This window comes from Fundulus heteroclitus, chromosome 16, assembly GCF_011125445.2.
Source record: "Fundulus heteroclitus isolate FHET01 chromosome 16, MU-UCD_Fhet_4.1, whole genome shotgun sequence".
Classification (NCBI taxonomy): Eukaryota; Metazoa; Chordata; class Actinopteri; order Cyprinodontiformes; family Fundulidae; genus Fundulus; species Fundulus heteroclitus.
In genome coordinates this window covers 13,019,681-13,036,563 of record NC_046376.1, presented here as the reverse complement: position 1 = coordinate 13,036,563, position 16,883 = coordinate 13,019,681, and the positions used below count along the sequence as shown (strand labels likewise).

General features: G+C 40.4%; 2 protein-coding genes across 2 annotated transcripts; both read right to left on the bottom strand.

Annotated features, from left to right (window-relative positions):
* Positions 1–630: 630 nt before the first annotated feature.
* On the bottom strand, positions 631–3,125 carry si:ch73-141c7.1 (coenzyme Q-binding protein COQ10 homolog, mitochondrial). The gene is made up of 5 exons (XM_012872030.3): positions 2,926–3,125; positions 2,298–2,450; positions 1,948–2,140; positions 1,598–1,699; positions 631–1,068 (listed from the first exon to the last, which is right to left on the bottom strand). The coding sequence occupies exons 1-5, from the start codon at positions 3,027–3,029 to the stop codon at positions 901–903; spliced, it is 720 nt and encodes a 239-aa protein (XP_012727484.1). The 5' UTR covers positions 3,030–3,125; the 3' UTR covers positions 631–900.
* Positions 3,126–5,370: 2,245 nt separating this feature from the next.
* Positions 5,371–8,022, bottom strand: hsd17b1 (hydroxysteroid (17-beta) dehydrogenase 1). The gene is made up of 6 exons (XM_012872029.3): positions 7,851–8,022; positions 7,477–7,638; positions 7,207–7,386; positions 7,007–7,100; positions 6,732–6,915; positions 5,371–6,318 (listed from the first exon to the last, which is right to left on the bottom strand). Exons 1-6 carry the CDS (start codon positions 7,951–7,953, stop codon positions 6,163–6,165), a joined length of 879 nt encoding a protein of 292 aa, XP_012727483.2. The 5' UTR covers positions 7,954–8,022; the 3' UTR covers positions 5,371–6,162.
* Positions 8,023–16,883: the final 8,861 nt, after the last annotated feature.

Genomic DNA, 16,883 nt, shown 5'->3' with positions numbered 1-16,883 from the left:
GTAACTTGTATTCATCTGATGTCAAATGTATGAGTTGACAAGGAACAAATACATTTATTCACCTTCACTGACTTTACAAATTCAGACACTTATGCATATGTTTATGTTGATAGTTATCTTACCCCATATTAATCCAGAGGAGTGGGCTAAATGTTAATTAGGTTAACAAAAGAAAGATACAGCGCCTCTGCTGAAGAGTCTGATGTATCTCTTCATGTATAGTTTTATAGTCAAGATTTTCCACTTTGAGTATTGTAAACATTCCTAGAACCTCAATCTCTTGAAGTTGAGCTGTTTTGATCTAAAAAAAAAAAAAATCACAAAAACAATACACTCTCTAAATAAATACTCAGGATTTCATAAAGTTCCCAGAAACCAATCCAAGCATATCTTTACTCCTTATCTTTGTGCTCTCAGAATGACGTACAGGTCAATTGCCCCTTCAGGTCAATGTGCAACTTTTTCCAGAAATCCCGTCACCTTTCTTTGTACGGTTGCCAAACAATGACTTAGATGTTACAGATCATAGATATTATCACATGCATATTAGATCTTTACTAGCTTTGTGTTTTGAAATGCCAGATTTAGTTGCAGTGAAAGAAATTTAGAATCAGTTCTCAAAGCATTCTCCTTAAAAAAAAAAAAAAACCTTTATTGGATTTATTTCAACTATACATTTGTTGTCTGTAAAATGAATAAATAAAAATGAACAGAACATGTAAATACATTACAATTTGGTTTAAAAAAAATAAATACAGCTTGAGTACTTTCTGTTTACAAGTCAATGACATGTAAGTGCGTGCAACTGGTTTCAGACCAGAGTCAAGTGTCGACAGTAGTTAAAGCAACATGATGGCTGGGACTTGGTAAAAGCCAGAGAGCATAAGGTCACTGCAGATGTCAGAGGTGGTTGCTCAGAGCTGCACGACTCCTCAAAGACGCCACTCGCTTGTTTCTGTAAAGTGTCGCTGCCTGCGACTCGAAGGCACTGACCATTTGCTTCACGACTTCGTCGAAGAACACGCAGGCCAGCTGAGAGTGCAGCAGAGACTTGAACTCGAAGGACACCTGGCGAAGACAGGAAAGGAGTTAAAAATTACAAATGATAACAAAAAAAAAAAAAACAACCCCAGTGACATCTTTGATATTTAGACACCGAACGTTTAGAAGTCAGAAGATCGGAGCCTTGAGGAGCCGTCATACATAACACGTTGTGCTGAAATCTGACAGGTTTCCAGGTCATCCTGGTGTAATCTGTGCCAACCTTAAGGTCAAACTCCTCTACGCAGCTCTCTAACATGCTAAATTTACAGCTATCCCGTCATTACACAACACCAGCATGCTGCGCAGGACTAAATTTAGAGCATAATGAGATTCCATTCGACCCTTCCTCTCAGCCAGTAATCCATTCACATCGGTCAGGAAAAAGAAGGGTCAAATTTAAGACTCCTAATACTGCAGTCTGATATCTCAATTTCGTCCCTTTGAATCAATGTTCTGGCTTGTTTTAAAGAGTTTTAGTCAGTGTTGCTATTTTTCTAGTCTTTGGTTGCATCACAAACCCAAGAATTTATGGAATCCACAGAAAAACACTTACAAAGAAATCCACTTTGCAGGAGCCTGGTAGGTCTTTGGCTCCGGGGGAAAACCTCCACACCGTTTCGAGGTGGCTGAAGAGGGATCCATCAGAGCACACCGCCTGTTTCACAAACAAATATGTCAATGCTGTAGGTTAATAAGCTCATCGCTGTAATCAGAACTACTAAAAAGAAGACATTTTATTGTATTATTATAATTTAATAAAGCCTTAAAAAAAGAAACCATTTTAATTAAAAAAACACACACAGGAAAGGCTCAAACTTTAACTAAGCTTTCCAAGGACTATTATTCTATTATTATCATTAGTGTTTTAGGACATGCCAAGGAATGATCATTTTAGGGGCTTACTCTGACTTGGTGGTTAGGGACAAAAGTGAGCACAGACGTATATCGCTCAGTGATGGGCGGAAAACCGATTTCAAGCTCTGCCCGGACATCACCGTTCCGTCCCTTCACCACCCGAGACTTCTTGCACCAGGGAACAAAATACTTGTACTCTTCCACGTTGGCCACCACGTTGTACATCTCCTCTGGGGTGTACCTGAAACATGCAATCACATAAGGACACACCCAATCAAGTCAGACACTTCAATGCCTTCAGTATTTATTTATTTTTTATATATTTTGCTATCTTTTGGGCTCAGAGTTAGAAAGAAATTGGATATATTAAATTGCGTAATATTAATTGAGCCGCTTACTCTAACACCCTGCTCTCGGTGTACTCCATCCTGCGGGTGCTGATGGGAGCAGCCAGGTTGATGAAAGTGCGCCTGGTCGTCCTGGTGGGGGTGGCAGGGCGGAGCTGGAGGGTGGCCCTCCTTTCAGCCAGGATCCCACAGGACCCCAAGTGCCTGAAGTTGGAGAAAATATAGATTATAGAACATTTATGCAAAGCCTGTGACAAAAATCTCAGGATAGCCCCATACGTGGATACAGAGAAGCTGATGTTTCAGAAGGCAGCTTTAAACAGACTTACAGATGTGTGATTATTTTTGACTTGATCATTTCAGTGTTTGGTTTGAGGCCCCAGAGTTTCGTATGGAAATGATTTGAAGTCACTGGGAACTTTGAAAGGTCTGTTTTTCGTTTTTATTTGCAGAATATTTCTTATTGAATGAGAGAATACCCCAAAATGGTAAATAAATAAATGAAGCATAAGTTTAGTAATAGCAAATTTATACTTTGATCTGGTTGATTTCTAACTGATTTAAGAAAAGTATTAAATCTGCTTAAACAGAACAACTAAAGGGGGGAAAATAATAAGGAGCAGAGTGAGTGGTGTGTTTTAATTATTTCTATTGTAGGAACGGGAAAAGTTGGACTCACCTAAAATGTGCTCTTCTGCAGTTTCCACGCACAGCTCTTAAAGATTTACCGTCCTTCAGATCCACCAGCGCCTTAAGCAGGAGGGAAGTCGTTCTTCTCGTCATTTTGTATTTTGCCTTTTAAAATTAGAAAAACTCCTTTCCAAAAACTAACCGGCCAAACCGAACCACCCGCTCACACTGCGCCAGAAGATTTATACTGTACTGACAGGCAATGGGGCGTGGCGACGGTACCATATAAGGAAATGTTTTACGTAACGCGCTCTGTCCGCGGTGTTGACCAATCAGAGCACGCATGGGTGGTTTTTAAAAGATACATTTAAAGAGGTGGAATAGTTAGGTTCAGAAGTTCCAAAATCACAATTGTAAATGTTTTTGTGGTATCTTGGTCAAGTTAGGGTTGCTAAAATTAGCGTTTATCTGTGTATTTGTTTGAGTTATTTATGAGGAAAGCTGCAGAAAAATGTCAAAATCTCTTAGGATTGCTGTTTTGGTGTTCCTGTGCCTTTTTTAAGCTTACGAAACCTGTTTAAATATTGCACAGGTGTGAGTCGTCTGTACATTTTCTGGCAATTTGATTTTCTCATCAGAGATCATTGGTGAAAAAACGGTGGTTACTTGAGTTGTGATTTAAAATACAACAATTTAAATACATTTTTTTTTCCTTCTTCCTGGTCAGAAACGTAATACACATTTCTGCATATTTCTACAAAAAAGAAATTGGGTAAACAATGTGATAAAAAAAAATGCAACAAGTTTTTTTAATACTTATTCCCCTCCAAGCACATGAAAAGTTTAGACGTGTGCTTTTCAACACGTTCCTGGGACAAAACTGAGCAACAAACCCAGGCTGTGGAATACGTAATACAGTAGTTCTGGAAGTCCAAACCCAACCAAGGTCCAGCCCTGCCCGGACGGACTGCAGGAAGAAACCTCTCAAATTGGGTCTTTACCTGTAACTTTATGCTTTAATTCTTTTATTATGAAAAGAAAATTAAACCAAATAAAAATTATCTAACTTTAACAAACAATGACAAAATATAAATTTAATAAATAAACAGAATCATATTTTGTATTAAGCCATAAGCCGCCACTTATTTTTATTTTTATTTTTTTTGCTCTTTAATACTGGTTTTAGCTATAAAGCCTATGTTCACAGTAAGAAACATTAGAGATGTGAGTTTTTTAAGAGACTTTTTTTAGTCTTTCTTATTTTTTTTATTTTTTTAATTATTACCTAACCCATATAACTGGCAAGACAAGAATTAGTAAATTGTGAATAGATCACAAGGAGTTTGACATCATAGTGTATGGCATTCAAAGAATTTTCCACTCGCAAGAGAGAGAGTCCAGTGGGTCAATGGCCTGTACATGGTGAACCTGGCCTCTGATATGACGCAGCAGTCAAGCTCATGAGTAATAATTAAACCAGAGAAGAAATAAAGTAGTCTCTCAACCATTTGATTTTAAAAATATATATATCTTGACAAAAAAATATTGTCATGTAGTTAATGCAGATACAATGTGGAAAATAATTTGAACTCAGGCAGTCTTTAACCCTTATTATACTGATTCACATAATACTTAATATTCTAAAGAGCTCATATGTTTCTTTCTTAAAGGTTTGTGTGCTGACACAGCTAAACTTGTGCCTGATGGTCCCAAAAAGGATCCTCAAAGAGGAATTAGAGCACCTGATCAGGAAAGGATTTGAGAGCCTCCTTCAGGCACGTCAAGAAATAGGTCAGATACGCAAGACGTGGATGTCAAGACAAGGAAAGGCTAATCCTCTGACTGAATTAAACATCACAGGGTGAATGGACACCGTCCGAGCTGGTTCTGTCCACTTAGACCGGATCCATGAAACATTTATACAACAACTTATTAATTCACCAGTTTGCTCAAGTATTGCCTGAAATCAGTAAAATTCAAATTAGACAAATATTTCTGAACATTTGTTGAATTCTTACCCTGTTAGATTTCTGTTGAAAGAAAAAGGCGTTACGGGATCCATTTGTTTGATATATATTTAATTACAGGTTCTACCGGATTTTATTTTCTTTAGTTTGTTTTTGCTGATATGTCCGAGCACTGCACTGAACAACTTGTGATGTAATGCAGTCTGTTTGTTTGAAACTTCGACCGCAAATTTGTACTTTTAGCACAACTGACATACACACATATAAATAAAACAAAAGATAAAAAGTCACTTGTATGACGCATCCAAGTTCAAGATGTTCAACCAGACTCATAAATAAGTTTTATCTATGCAGTAATGAATACAAGGCTATATTTTGCATCCATGCGTGTTCCGCTTTTTGTTTTTGTCACGCTGAAATGTTTCAAGGGGAAAAAAAAAAAAAGTAATACCAGACAAGGATAGGACAGGTCTGACAACAATCAAGCCTGGTTGTGGCCACTGAAACAGAACTGAAAGTGTGGTAAATCAGTTTATTCATGATTTAAATGGGAGACAATATTTTTCACTGAGGATCAGGTTGGCTTTAATAAAATGTTCCCCTTTAATTACAATAAAAATACATCATTTGAAAACTGCATCTTGCATGTGCTTTGGAGTCTCTTTGAAAAATTAGTTTCAGGATCTAAAACACTTTAATGAGACAAAGAAAACTGACATCTACACGGTGTAACTAGTTTATCACAATATGCATTTTATATATATTTTTTTATGTTTTTATATATTCTTATACATGATAAACCTGGTGTGTGTGCGTATATGTCAATGTGATTCGTATCACTTTTGCAGGGTTAGGTTTATTTCTTTTCACAGACCATAGTTCAGCCATCATGTTTTTGCTTCTTTCTTTAAAACGAGAAAGCTATTTTCAGGTGTTAAAAATAGCAAACCTGAATTTACATAAGCACATTTTTAGAATATTTCAACTTAACAATGCAGTGCAAGAGTCCAGCCTGAAGCATGGCCATCCCAGAGAAGGTGTGGAATGTGAGATAACAACCATGTTGAATAGAAGTAATGGAAAAGTTGTGGAATGACTAAAAATATACATGATCTTTATCAAATATTACTTCACAAGTAACCAATGACAGACAAAAAAAATTAACATGGGGCCACCTCTTCTTGCAATCGCTTCTTACGAAACTCACTTTATCAACTTTGTCCCAGAAGCTAAAATTAGAAGAAACAAATATTCTTCCCCCTCAGGCCAAAGTCTGCAGATAAAGTGGTAGCTTGAATGAAAAGGCGACATTTGCAAAATCATTGGTCCTCATCTGCAAAAATGATCTTGCTCATGGCTTTAATGTATTTCATTCCATCTGGTTCTGTGACCTTCAGTTTGGTAAGAGGTGGCATGACGCTGTTGGTGAAGTATCTGAATGCAGGATTGGTTGAATGGATGGCATCTAGAAATACCTGGAGGAAAGAAAAAAAAACAAAGACATGGAGAGAGAGACGTAGACAAGCTGTCAGAGTGGCTCATCCAACATTAGATATTTTCAGATTTAATGTTTTATTTGTCTTTCTAAACATCAAATTTCCCTGAATGGGTACATGTACGCTTGTTTAAACCTAAGCAAGTGAAGAGGTTAGCGCTCCATCGACAGGCATAACTTGAATTTGTACATGAAAACCAAAACAACAACAATAATAATGATATGCATAATAATAGAAAAAACAAACAACTAAAAAGTCAAGAACAAGTTCAATAACTTTACCGCCTTTCCTGCAAGCAGGACATAAATCAGTAATAGGGGATAAACAAGGAGTTTTAAAGAGCAGCGCCCAAACAAGTGACGTAGGCTCCGTGTAAGAGATGCGTTCCCCACCTTTACAATATCCTCTGTGTCCTGTGCAGCATTTTGGAAAACCGTGCTGCAGTGCTGCATGTACTTTTCATACAGACTGAGCGTTTGGCCGTCAACCTGTTCAAGACACGCGTCCCCGAGCTCTGCCCTCTGCAGGTTCACCAGGAAGTCACTGTTGACCGGTCCACACTCAATAAGGCTAACTCTATGAAATAAAAACATGTCAATTAGTCTGTTTACGGTTATTGAAAAAGTGCTTTTGTGATTTCATACGCGGTATTTCAGTTGAAACTCACCGGATATTAAAGTGTTGCAGCAGGACAGCCAGGCTCTCACATACTCCTTCAATGGCAAACTTACTGGCACAATACACCTCATTAAATGGAAGACCTGTGTGGGCATTTCGGTGAGTTGCTTTGCAAAAGTTAAGCATGAACTCAAAACTAAATCTTAGTAGTTCGACACACGTAATCCCTTTCACGTTGGTTTAGCTTACCGTGAAGCCCTCCGGTGCTGCCGGTGACCAGAATCTGGCCCTGACCTTGAGCTTTCATGTCCGACAGGAAGACCTGAATGGTCTGAATGGTGCCAAGAAGGTTGACCTCCAGAATGTGCCTCATCGAGTCTAAGGACTGAACCTCCAGGGGTCCCATCAAGCCCACACCGGCATTACACACTGCAAATGTAGAAAAAAAACGAGGTCGTTAACATGTAGAAATTGCAGTCGATCCAGTCTGCAGGAAATCCCACGGCTGCCGGAACGTACCCAGAATGTCCACCCGCTTCTCCACAACTTTGTCGCGTGCGTTCAGGATGGATTGCCTATCAGTCACGTCCATTTGAAGGATTTCCAAGGTGTCCTGGTGCAGGCCTTTTACACTCTCCAAAAGACGCTTTTTCTTGGCCAGGTTCCTCATTGTGGCATACACTAGACAGAAAGCAGCGCCCAAGTTTTTTGTTTGAGGCGAATAGAAAAATGAGAGATTTGCAAGAAAAGAAGAAAACATGGCTATAAAATCTGACTGAGTGACAACCTGTTTTTTTGTTGTCCAGCTATAAAACGACTTCGCCCCATTTCTGAGCTGTTTTTTGAGCAATAACCCCCGAAGATCGTGACTGAAAGGTGTGAGCTGCAGTTACCTTTGAATGCTTTGCCGGTGTCGGAGGCCAACCGAACCGCCAAGCTGAGCCCAATCCCCGACGAGCAGCCCGTGATTAACACTACCTTCTGGTCCACGGACATGACGGTGTCTCAAAATGTCCTCTCTGACAAACACAGGAGCCTCTGCAGAGCACAGACAATCAAACTGAGTCGGACAATGGGACGGAGGCTGGCGAAGACTCTTCTCAGACCACCGCAAGGCCACATGTTATCAGCCACCTGGAGTTGCTCCATTTTTTTCACATGTCCTTGTTAGCTAGGGTTTGTTTTGTTTTCGTGTGGGAGACTGAACCTTGTTTTTGTGGGTCTTGCTAACATTTCTAGCCACATCAGTGATAACGTCCAGTTATTTGGTGGAGGACATTAGGTCACGATTGGCCTCGGCCCTTATCATTTAAAACAGTTTGTTTGAAACATCGCTGTCATCCTTTCAGTTTTTCCACTCAACAACAGGTGGACGCACAGGATCGTGATGCCACTCTTGCCCCTTACAACAAATAATGAGTTTTACTGAAAAAAGGCAACAATGGAAGCACAAATGGGTTTCAGCCTGACACAGCAGTGGCAAAAGGAAGCGAGGAGCTCTGATTTGCAGACCTGGCATCCTTTTCACAGGCTAGTGATGAGTGCAGTTGGCAGAGACTTGTTTGAACACCGTTTTCATATCTGGCTTATAGTGGAGTCTCTAAAACGACTTTGGCTGTTTGATAGATTTTAAACAATTAGGGAGAGGTGCGAAACTAATGCAAATACAGCACAATGAAATAAATAAATAGGACTTCCAGTCAATCTCGCCCAGTGAACACTGGAGATAGGCACCAGCAACCCCCACGACCCCATGAGGGACTAAGCGGGTAAGAAAATGGATGGATGGATGGACTTCCAGTCAAATTAAAAGGTTATAATGTTAGAAAACTAACAATAAACTCTTAATCTAATTTAATTTACAGATCAGCTCAGTGCCAGACATATCACTTGTTGCTTTCAATTAACTGACTGAACTCAAGAAAGTGACTTTACAGAAAGTTGAATGTGGCTAAAATAATGTATTTGTGTGCACTTAGATGAGAGACCACCAGGTGGCGCTGTGTACAAACTATTCACGTGTCTGTGGATCTGTCACTAAACTACATATTGTTTCCCTGCTTTGTTTTTCATGAACGTCTGAGCAACTTAGAACAGCCATAGTCTCGTTTTTTTTTTTATCACAATGCTAAACAAAATGCAAAATAAAGTTTAAAATAAAGTTCCATTAAAAATAGCCTTTCTGTGCATTCCTTTGTTAGCTGAACATGTTTGCTGAATCTGTGAGCAGTTCCATTTTGGTCACTATTATTATACGACGGTGCTAATTGTGCTGTTTGCCAGAACAGGCTGCATTTTTATGAAGCTGCTCGCCAGCCAGACTTAGAAAGAATTTCGTTCTTTCTGATGGGAGCAAACCAAGTAGGAATTTCCTGCCATTTTGCTGCGTTCCTCTCCTTGAGATGGCATCAGTTTGGCTGCTGTCCCGGAGTCTGCAGGACAGATAACGGTGAGCCTTGAGCCTCTCTGAAATGTCTGCAACTCCCATGTATTGTTTTAAGCTTTTGAACCAACTGACCTTGGCGGTTTCTTGCTGTTCTATGTCTTACATTATGGGGGGAATATATTTGTTGTTTCCATGTGACCTAGGCTAATCGTGGGACACTAAGTTTTCTCCCCATGATTCACGTTATGTTTGTACATAAGAACACTTGCATTGCTGAAAACTGATGAAGATGAGTTGATGGGTGATGAGGGGAAGAGTAACTGGTTCTTTCCTCAGCTTTGTGTCTTATTTTCTCACATTCAGCTCTGCACACATCGGAGCTGGACTCAGAAATGGCAACCGTTTGACTCTGGATGCATTCTGGCAGCGCGATGAAAGCATGGGTGTTTTTGGAAGCTTTTTTTTTCTTTCTTTTTGCCACACATGACCTGCTGTGTCTCTGAGGCTCAATAATTACCAAGAGGTCCGCTGGAAGTGCACAGTGACCCAGAAAAGACATTAAAATTGCTCTTTGGCAAGACTAACCCACATCACAAGGGCAAGCAGACTTCTGAAAAGCTCACAGCTGCAAAGGGAGACAGAGAGGAAAGTTATGCCACCATGCATGGCTGCATGCCTTTGAGGCCTTTTTCAGGAAACAAAAAAAAAACACAAACAAACAAAAACCAAAAACGGTAGGACCTATTTAAGACATTTTATGTGAGGATTCTGCATCGAAACCACAATGCAAACCCTTTAGCGCTGAAGGCAAATTTGCTCGGCAGCTACCTGAGGTCTGCACCTTCTTATGTTACTCGGGTCTAATCTGAGGGTTCAGAGAAGACACGTTGATGCAAGCGGACCCAGAGTGAGAACTCAACTGTAGCTGAGGCAAAAGAAGCAGATGTGTTCAACAGGATGTCCCTTGTGAGAGCAGTGAGCAGAAGTGAAACAACTACAGACGTGCTGCGGTCGAAGTGGTGGAGTTCAATGTCACGCTATACCTGCAACTGTAGATGAAACCTCTGGGTTGGCGTTTTGTTTTTCGTGTGAGGAGAATTACCTCACAGTAATTCAGATTAGAAATTCAACTTTTGAACCAGATAAGAACTTACAATTTTTTTTTTCTTCCCGTCATTCTTGCAAGGATCGCTGATATCCTGGTATCAGGAAAGAGAGACGGCTTCCTGAAGAATAAGAAACCTGCTATGGTTGATATGATCAACCATAGCAGGTGGATGCTGGTATTACACTCCTACAGAACTAAAAATATAACATTTTAAATTGTTTTCTGACAGCATAAATGTGAAAAAGAAACAAGTTCACGCTATGGGAGCATGTCGCTGTTAAATTGCATTCCTCTCAGTTTACATGACTTGCTTTATTTTACTCAACAAAACAACAACATGCTCGTCAGATAAGGCAGGGTTAATATGGATATGTGTTTTCCCTGTAGAACTTATTTTTACCAAAATAAAAAAAAAGCTTACTGCAGTGTTTGAGAAACATTGCGAGACTGACAGAAAAAAAAATCCCATCCAGAATGAGGTACAAGTAGTGCTCTGACAACCTTGTGAATTGTCAATTGACAGTTTCCTTTTGAATATGGGAAAGTTACAGTGAGGTCAAATACATGAGGAGGTGACTGATCCGTCGTGGTAAAATCTTCATGACTGAAAATATTTGTGAGAATCTCAATGGTTGTTTTGAGCACACATGCGATACTTCCATAATAAGCAATAGCTGTCTTACAGATGACTTCTCTTTCAGCTATTTGACTTGAGAAGATAGAAGAAAAAAAATGTGTTTTGATTGGTGAAGAGGATGTTTTGATTGCTTCTTAAGAGGGAAAAAGATGTCCAAACAAACCTCGTCCATGAGAAAAAATAATCCCCAATCACAAATTTGCTGTGATTAATCACATTTTGTTTTGTTTTGTTTTGTTGCCTTGGTTACATTCAGGCCTGTTGATTACAAGAACAGCAACAATTACTCAAACCGAACCCGTCTGACAGCATGAAGGAGGCAGAAGAAATGTCGAGGAGGAATGCATTATTCATCGATTTAAAGAAATTCACAAAGCCAGGATCACACTGACGACGCAACAGAGAGGTCACATAAGAACTCAGAGCACCGTCTAAAGCACAAGTTCTTGTTTCAGCATAAAGAAAGAGACCCAAAATAACATAAATACTCGTCCCATGTTAGCAAAACAAACCAAAAATAACATCTTGATGATATCCGTGAATATATTCTATGAACTGAAAAAAGAAAAGGTGTGAAACTTCAAAAGCATTTCAGGAAAAAGCAGCAGTAGTGTGAAGGTTTGGAGATGCTTTGTAGCTTCTAGACTGGACAAACTTGCCACAATTAATGGAACCGTGAATTTAGCCCTCTGCAAGAAAATCCTGAAGGGTGTCCTCTGACCATACGCTGATGGCCGCTTGACATCTCCAGCTGATGGCCGCTCGAGCACACTTGGGTTACGCAGCAGGACAATGATCCAAAGCACACCAGCGGGTCCACCCCTCACTGACTGAAGGATTTGGAGTGGCCTAGTCAAAGTCCGGACTTAAATCTGTTTGAAATGCTGCGGCACGACCTCAGATTGGCCGTTCGTTGTCAGAAAGAAGCGAAAAAAGGGAGAAAAAAGAAAGAAATCAGATCAGGGGCTGAGGATTCATTCCCCATCAATGAACCAAAGCAGAAATGTTTCAATTTAAAAGCCGCGGAATAGCAAACCTTTACAAATTTAATGCTACCAGTGTATGTTTCGCAAGCTCACAAGAACATAAAGCAGATATTTCTCAACGTTTAACACCAATAACCTTACATTCCTGCTGTGGAACCACAAAGGCATGAGGACGCTTTTATTCCACTCCAAAGCCATAGTTCATTCTCGTCCCGTCAGCGTACGGTGTCATATTTTACTTACTTCTGCAAAGATGTTGATATATGAGATCAATGAAGGTTTATGGCTCTCTAATAGACATGAGCTTTGACGTCAGCTGCAACCCTCAGGGCCCCTGGTTGACCTTCAGCTTTGGCAGTCACCCAGACATGTTTGTGTACGAAACCTCAGTGCTCCAGGAAATGTCAAGGATTGTGTCATGGGAAATGTCCCTCGAATCGACTATATGAGGCATTCTTTAGCTGTTTTACGTGGTACATCCTGTCCCTTCTCTCTGGGCAGACTTGACCTGCGTTCAACCAAGAGCTTTCATATGATAATCGCGCCTCGTGCGCGAGGTCAGACGGCACAATTAGCGCACACCGCGATGCGTTCCACTCGTATACAGGAGTTTTTTTTTTACTTTGACGATGGGCACGAATGTATCTGAGCTGTGTGTCGAAAACCAGAAAAGCAGTTCCGCCGGCAGCTTTTTCTAGAGATAATGTACCCGAGAAAATGTTGATATTCAAAGTTTAGATATGATCAGTGAGGACTTTCCGCATCCCTCAAGGGGCAGAGAAAGTTCAAGACAACACATCAATGTTTGTGCAGGAGAGAAAAGACTAGTGAATTGAATTTTCAATAAAACAGCAGAAACAAGCAACTTAGAAATGCTGTTGCTTTATCTTAACAAAAAAAATGCCTTCCAAACTTATTTCCACTGTTTATGTTTTTGTTCCCTGCTCCAGGTGCAGGAGGAGATTGCCAGGAACTTCAGGCATCAGTGCCACACCTGGCATGCGGTTGTATGAAGTGCTGGATGGTTTGCATTGTCGGTGCCTGAGCCATCCTGGTTTTTACCTCACAGGGTAAAAAAGAGTTCCCGGCAATGAAGTCAAACAAGGCGTTGGTGTTTTTAAGTGTTCAGCCATTGCCCTGACTACCTTAACCTGTCTATTGTACTTCTTACAGGAAGGCCGCACTTTCTGTTTTCATTTCTAACGAGCGGCTATTTCTTCTCTCATCAACACGTTTCCAGAGAATAGCGATGAAGTCAGCGGCACGCCTGTCGCCCTCAATCAAAATGGCTCACGTTATAATTAGATTATATTTGATATGTAAACATTTTCGTTTTCATCTTTCCAGCAGATATCTCCAAGAAGCTCGTTCTCTCTCAGTGTTCGACGTTATTCACCATGATACACCGCCCGTCCTCTTGGCTTGCCCAGTCCTCCTTTCTAAGGGAAGCTTTGGTACATTTTTAAGGACTGTAGCACCAGATAACTGTGAGAACACACCTCTAGGAGGACAGCAGCACAGTTGTGTAACCACGGCATTAACTTTCAGTGCCCGGGAGCACAACTTTCCACGTCTGAGGCATGCAAACCTGCTAAATGTCTGTCACTATGAGCACTTTTTCTCCTCTCTTCTGCAGTTGATTTTTTTTTTTTGGAGGGTCACATTTCCTTTGTTTGCTCTCGCCACTAGACTAGCACGTCCCACACCCTCACAGTTTACGGCTAATCTCTGTCATTATCTCAGCAAATGCTTCTCTTTCACACGACTGAATAGAGATGAATGCGGTCCGTCTTCATTTCTGGCATAGCTGCTTTTGTTCGTCGGCGTTTCTGTTCTGTCTCTTTGGTTTAGAGATCGGTGAGGTTCCCTCTTATTGGCCGTGAAACAGAAATAGACCTGGTCGGAAACAGAAACAGAGATAAACTGCTGCCCCGTGGGGGTCACATGTTGGTCCAACAGCTTATAGTTGGTGTCTTTGCTTCATGATCTGTTAGTTTTTTTTTTTTCTGTTTTGCTTCCTGCTTTGCTTTATGCTTATTGCAGCTTCGAGATAAAGTTAGTCTGTGAAGTCAAAGAAAGAAGTGCTGAAATGCAAAGTATTGCTAAGTGAACAGTTTTTTTGTGTTTTACAAGAGTTGAAGGCAGTTTAATGTGCCGTTCTCATCAGGAGTTTACACACATCATCACTGTCAAAAATGTGATGTTAACTAAGCTATTTAATCATTTTTGAACCGCCCTTAAGAAACCCTTGAGGGTTGAGAAATAACACAACAACGAACAGCAATAGTTTTTCGAAGGCATGTTTGAATTATACACCTCAACTGGATATTATAGATAAATACATATTCTCTGTGAAGATGCAGGGAAATAACAGCGCTTTGTGGTTATCTACGAGCTAGTAGAATACTTCAAGCTGCTTTTCTCAACAAAGTTGACAATGTGAGTTTATATTAGCTGGTTTCTTGATGCTAACTTTTTCTCTTTTTGTTTTGCTTTTAAGCACAATCAATACATTTACAACAAGGCAAGGTCGAACCATCCTTATGTAAACCTTCTGTATCCATGTGTCTCTTTATTTGAAGTATAGTAGTAAAATATAGAGGTAGAACTCATTAATTTGTCCATCCACATTGTGCCATTCCCCCATAACACCAGCAGAAAAATAGACCCTCAGCATGATGCTGCCAAAACCGTGCTTAACAGCTCATAAAGTGTTCTTAGGTTTGAAGACCCCGCTTTGACCACCTGCAAAGAATCTTCTTCCCACAGCTGCCAGTATCTCCGTTTTGTCTCGCCTGATCATAAAACCTTTCCCCAGAAGACGGATGGCTTATCCAAGGGGACTGATGCTAATTCCAGTTGAGCTTCAAGAACCAGTTTGGTTCATGAGTGTTTTTTCATCGGAAGATGGCAATTTGGGTAGAGACGGTTGAAACCTGGGCACAGTTGGATGTCCTAAAAGAACAATGATTCCAGACACTTGTCAACATTGGTTTTGGCAGGAATCAAGGAGGCTAACACTAAGCTTCTGGATTGGCCCTGACCTTAATACTAAAGAAAATTTCAAGAATTTGCTTAAAAGTTGGGCCTGAGCCAGGAAACTGAGCAATTTCAAAGATCTTTATTAATTCTGCTATGGTGGTCATATACCCTCTAGTAATTATACCTGAACCGGAGCTTGATGGCTGCAAAATTGTGAGATAGACTTGCGACTTGTAAAAATGGATATTTCAGTTAATGCCAGGGTCGCTGTGTGTATATATTTGAGCTTTAATGACTATTTTTAACCCTCAACAAGCTTCCTGCGTTATTTGTTTGAGTTTTATGCATCAAAACTTCTCTTTAATACCAGTTTTATAAATAGGCTCAGCTTGTGTTGCGCAACCCTGACTGAACTTCTCGCAGCTGATGCAGGCGACAGACAAAACGTGAAGAACTTGTTTCCAGTGTCTTTGTACACGACAAGGAGCAAATCAAGATTCCGCTTGTTGCTAAAAATAAAACAGATTAGAGAAGAATGTCGTGCATCTGTTATGGTCTTTACAAAAAAAAAAGGTTCTTATGTAAATTCTGTATCGATAACAAGAGATAGAGATGCATTTGCACACCATTCCCAAAGTCCATCTGGCTCTTATCACCTCCCTACATGATTTCCTTCACGAAAATGCCCGAGACGAGGAGTCTGGTCCCTGAAGTATGCGCGTGCTTGCTGTAAACGGTATTACGTGCTTATCACACATCACTCTCTATTAACTCATGTCAGTTGGCTCTGCGCTGGAGATTTAGGGGAGTTTTCCCATGTCCACATCTTCCCCCTGATGCACTTTAAACAGGCTCTTTAAACATGATAAGAGGCAGAGTCAAAGGCTAAGGTACATTTCAGCAGTGATTGAATGGGTCACGGTGACTTGCTGGCAAAATATTTCCCTGCAGTAGATGGCAGATGAATCTGTCAGGCAGATGTCAGGACACAGGTCAGAACGAAGCTCTGGGAAACACGCCGCTCTGCTTGATCCTCCATGAACCACTGTAGTCCTCCAGCAGAAACAGATCACCCGCCTTTATCTAGGGCAAATACTTTGTAGGCAATTTATCCTACTTTATGATTATTATATAAAACTGTCCTCCATCATAATTTGGGCTTTGGAGGAGCCCTTTTTCCGCAGACATGGTGTTTAGGGGATGGAAAGTGTAATCCTGTGACCGTCAGCTACTTCTGCTTATACAGGACGGGTATTTTTCCGTGACTTCTACCGTCAGAGGAATCAAGGTGAAGTCCAAAGCGGTATGCGAGGACATTCTCATGAAGGGCATGTTAAAAAATTTTCAAGGCATGACTGCCATATATGGGCATCTTTCAAAGCTGATTGTCCAGTCAGACGGTTTCTGCTTGTCAGGTTGTCTTGTTTTTAGGAAGGTGCCAGGATTACGGCACGCTGTCTCAAAGCACAGGTGGTGTTCACACCCAACATGTTTACAATAAACTGAAAGTACTCTGTCACTTAGGAATGCTGTTTGTTCGTGACATGGCGGATTCCTATTGGCCCTGGATCTTTTATTAGCCTCAGAAAAACATTGTATTTAACAGAAGTATATAAAAAGGCATTTTAAAAAAGAAAAGTACAAATTCTTTTTTCATGGTGTGGGGCCGTAGTTGTGTAGCTTTAACCAAACATTGAGTCAGAAATTATCACCCAGTTTGCTGGGTGGAAGCAAGTTTTATTAGGTATTAGTATTGTGAGCTGCAAAGGTATTCCAAAATCTATGTATGTATGTATGTATGTATGTATGTATGTATGTATGTATGTA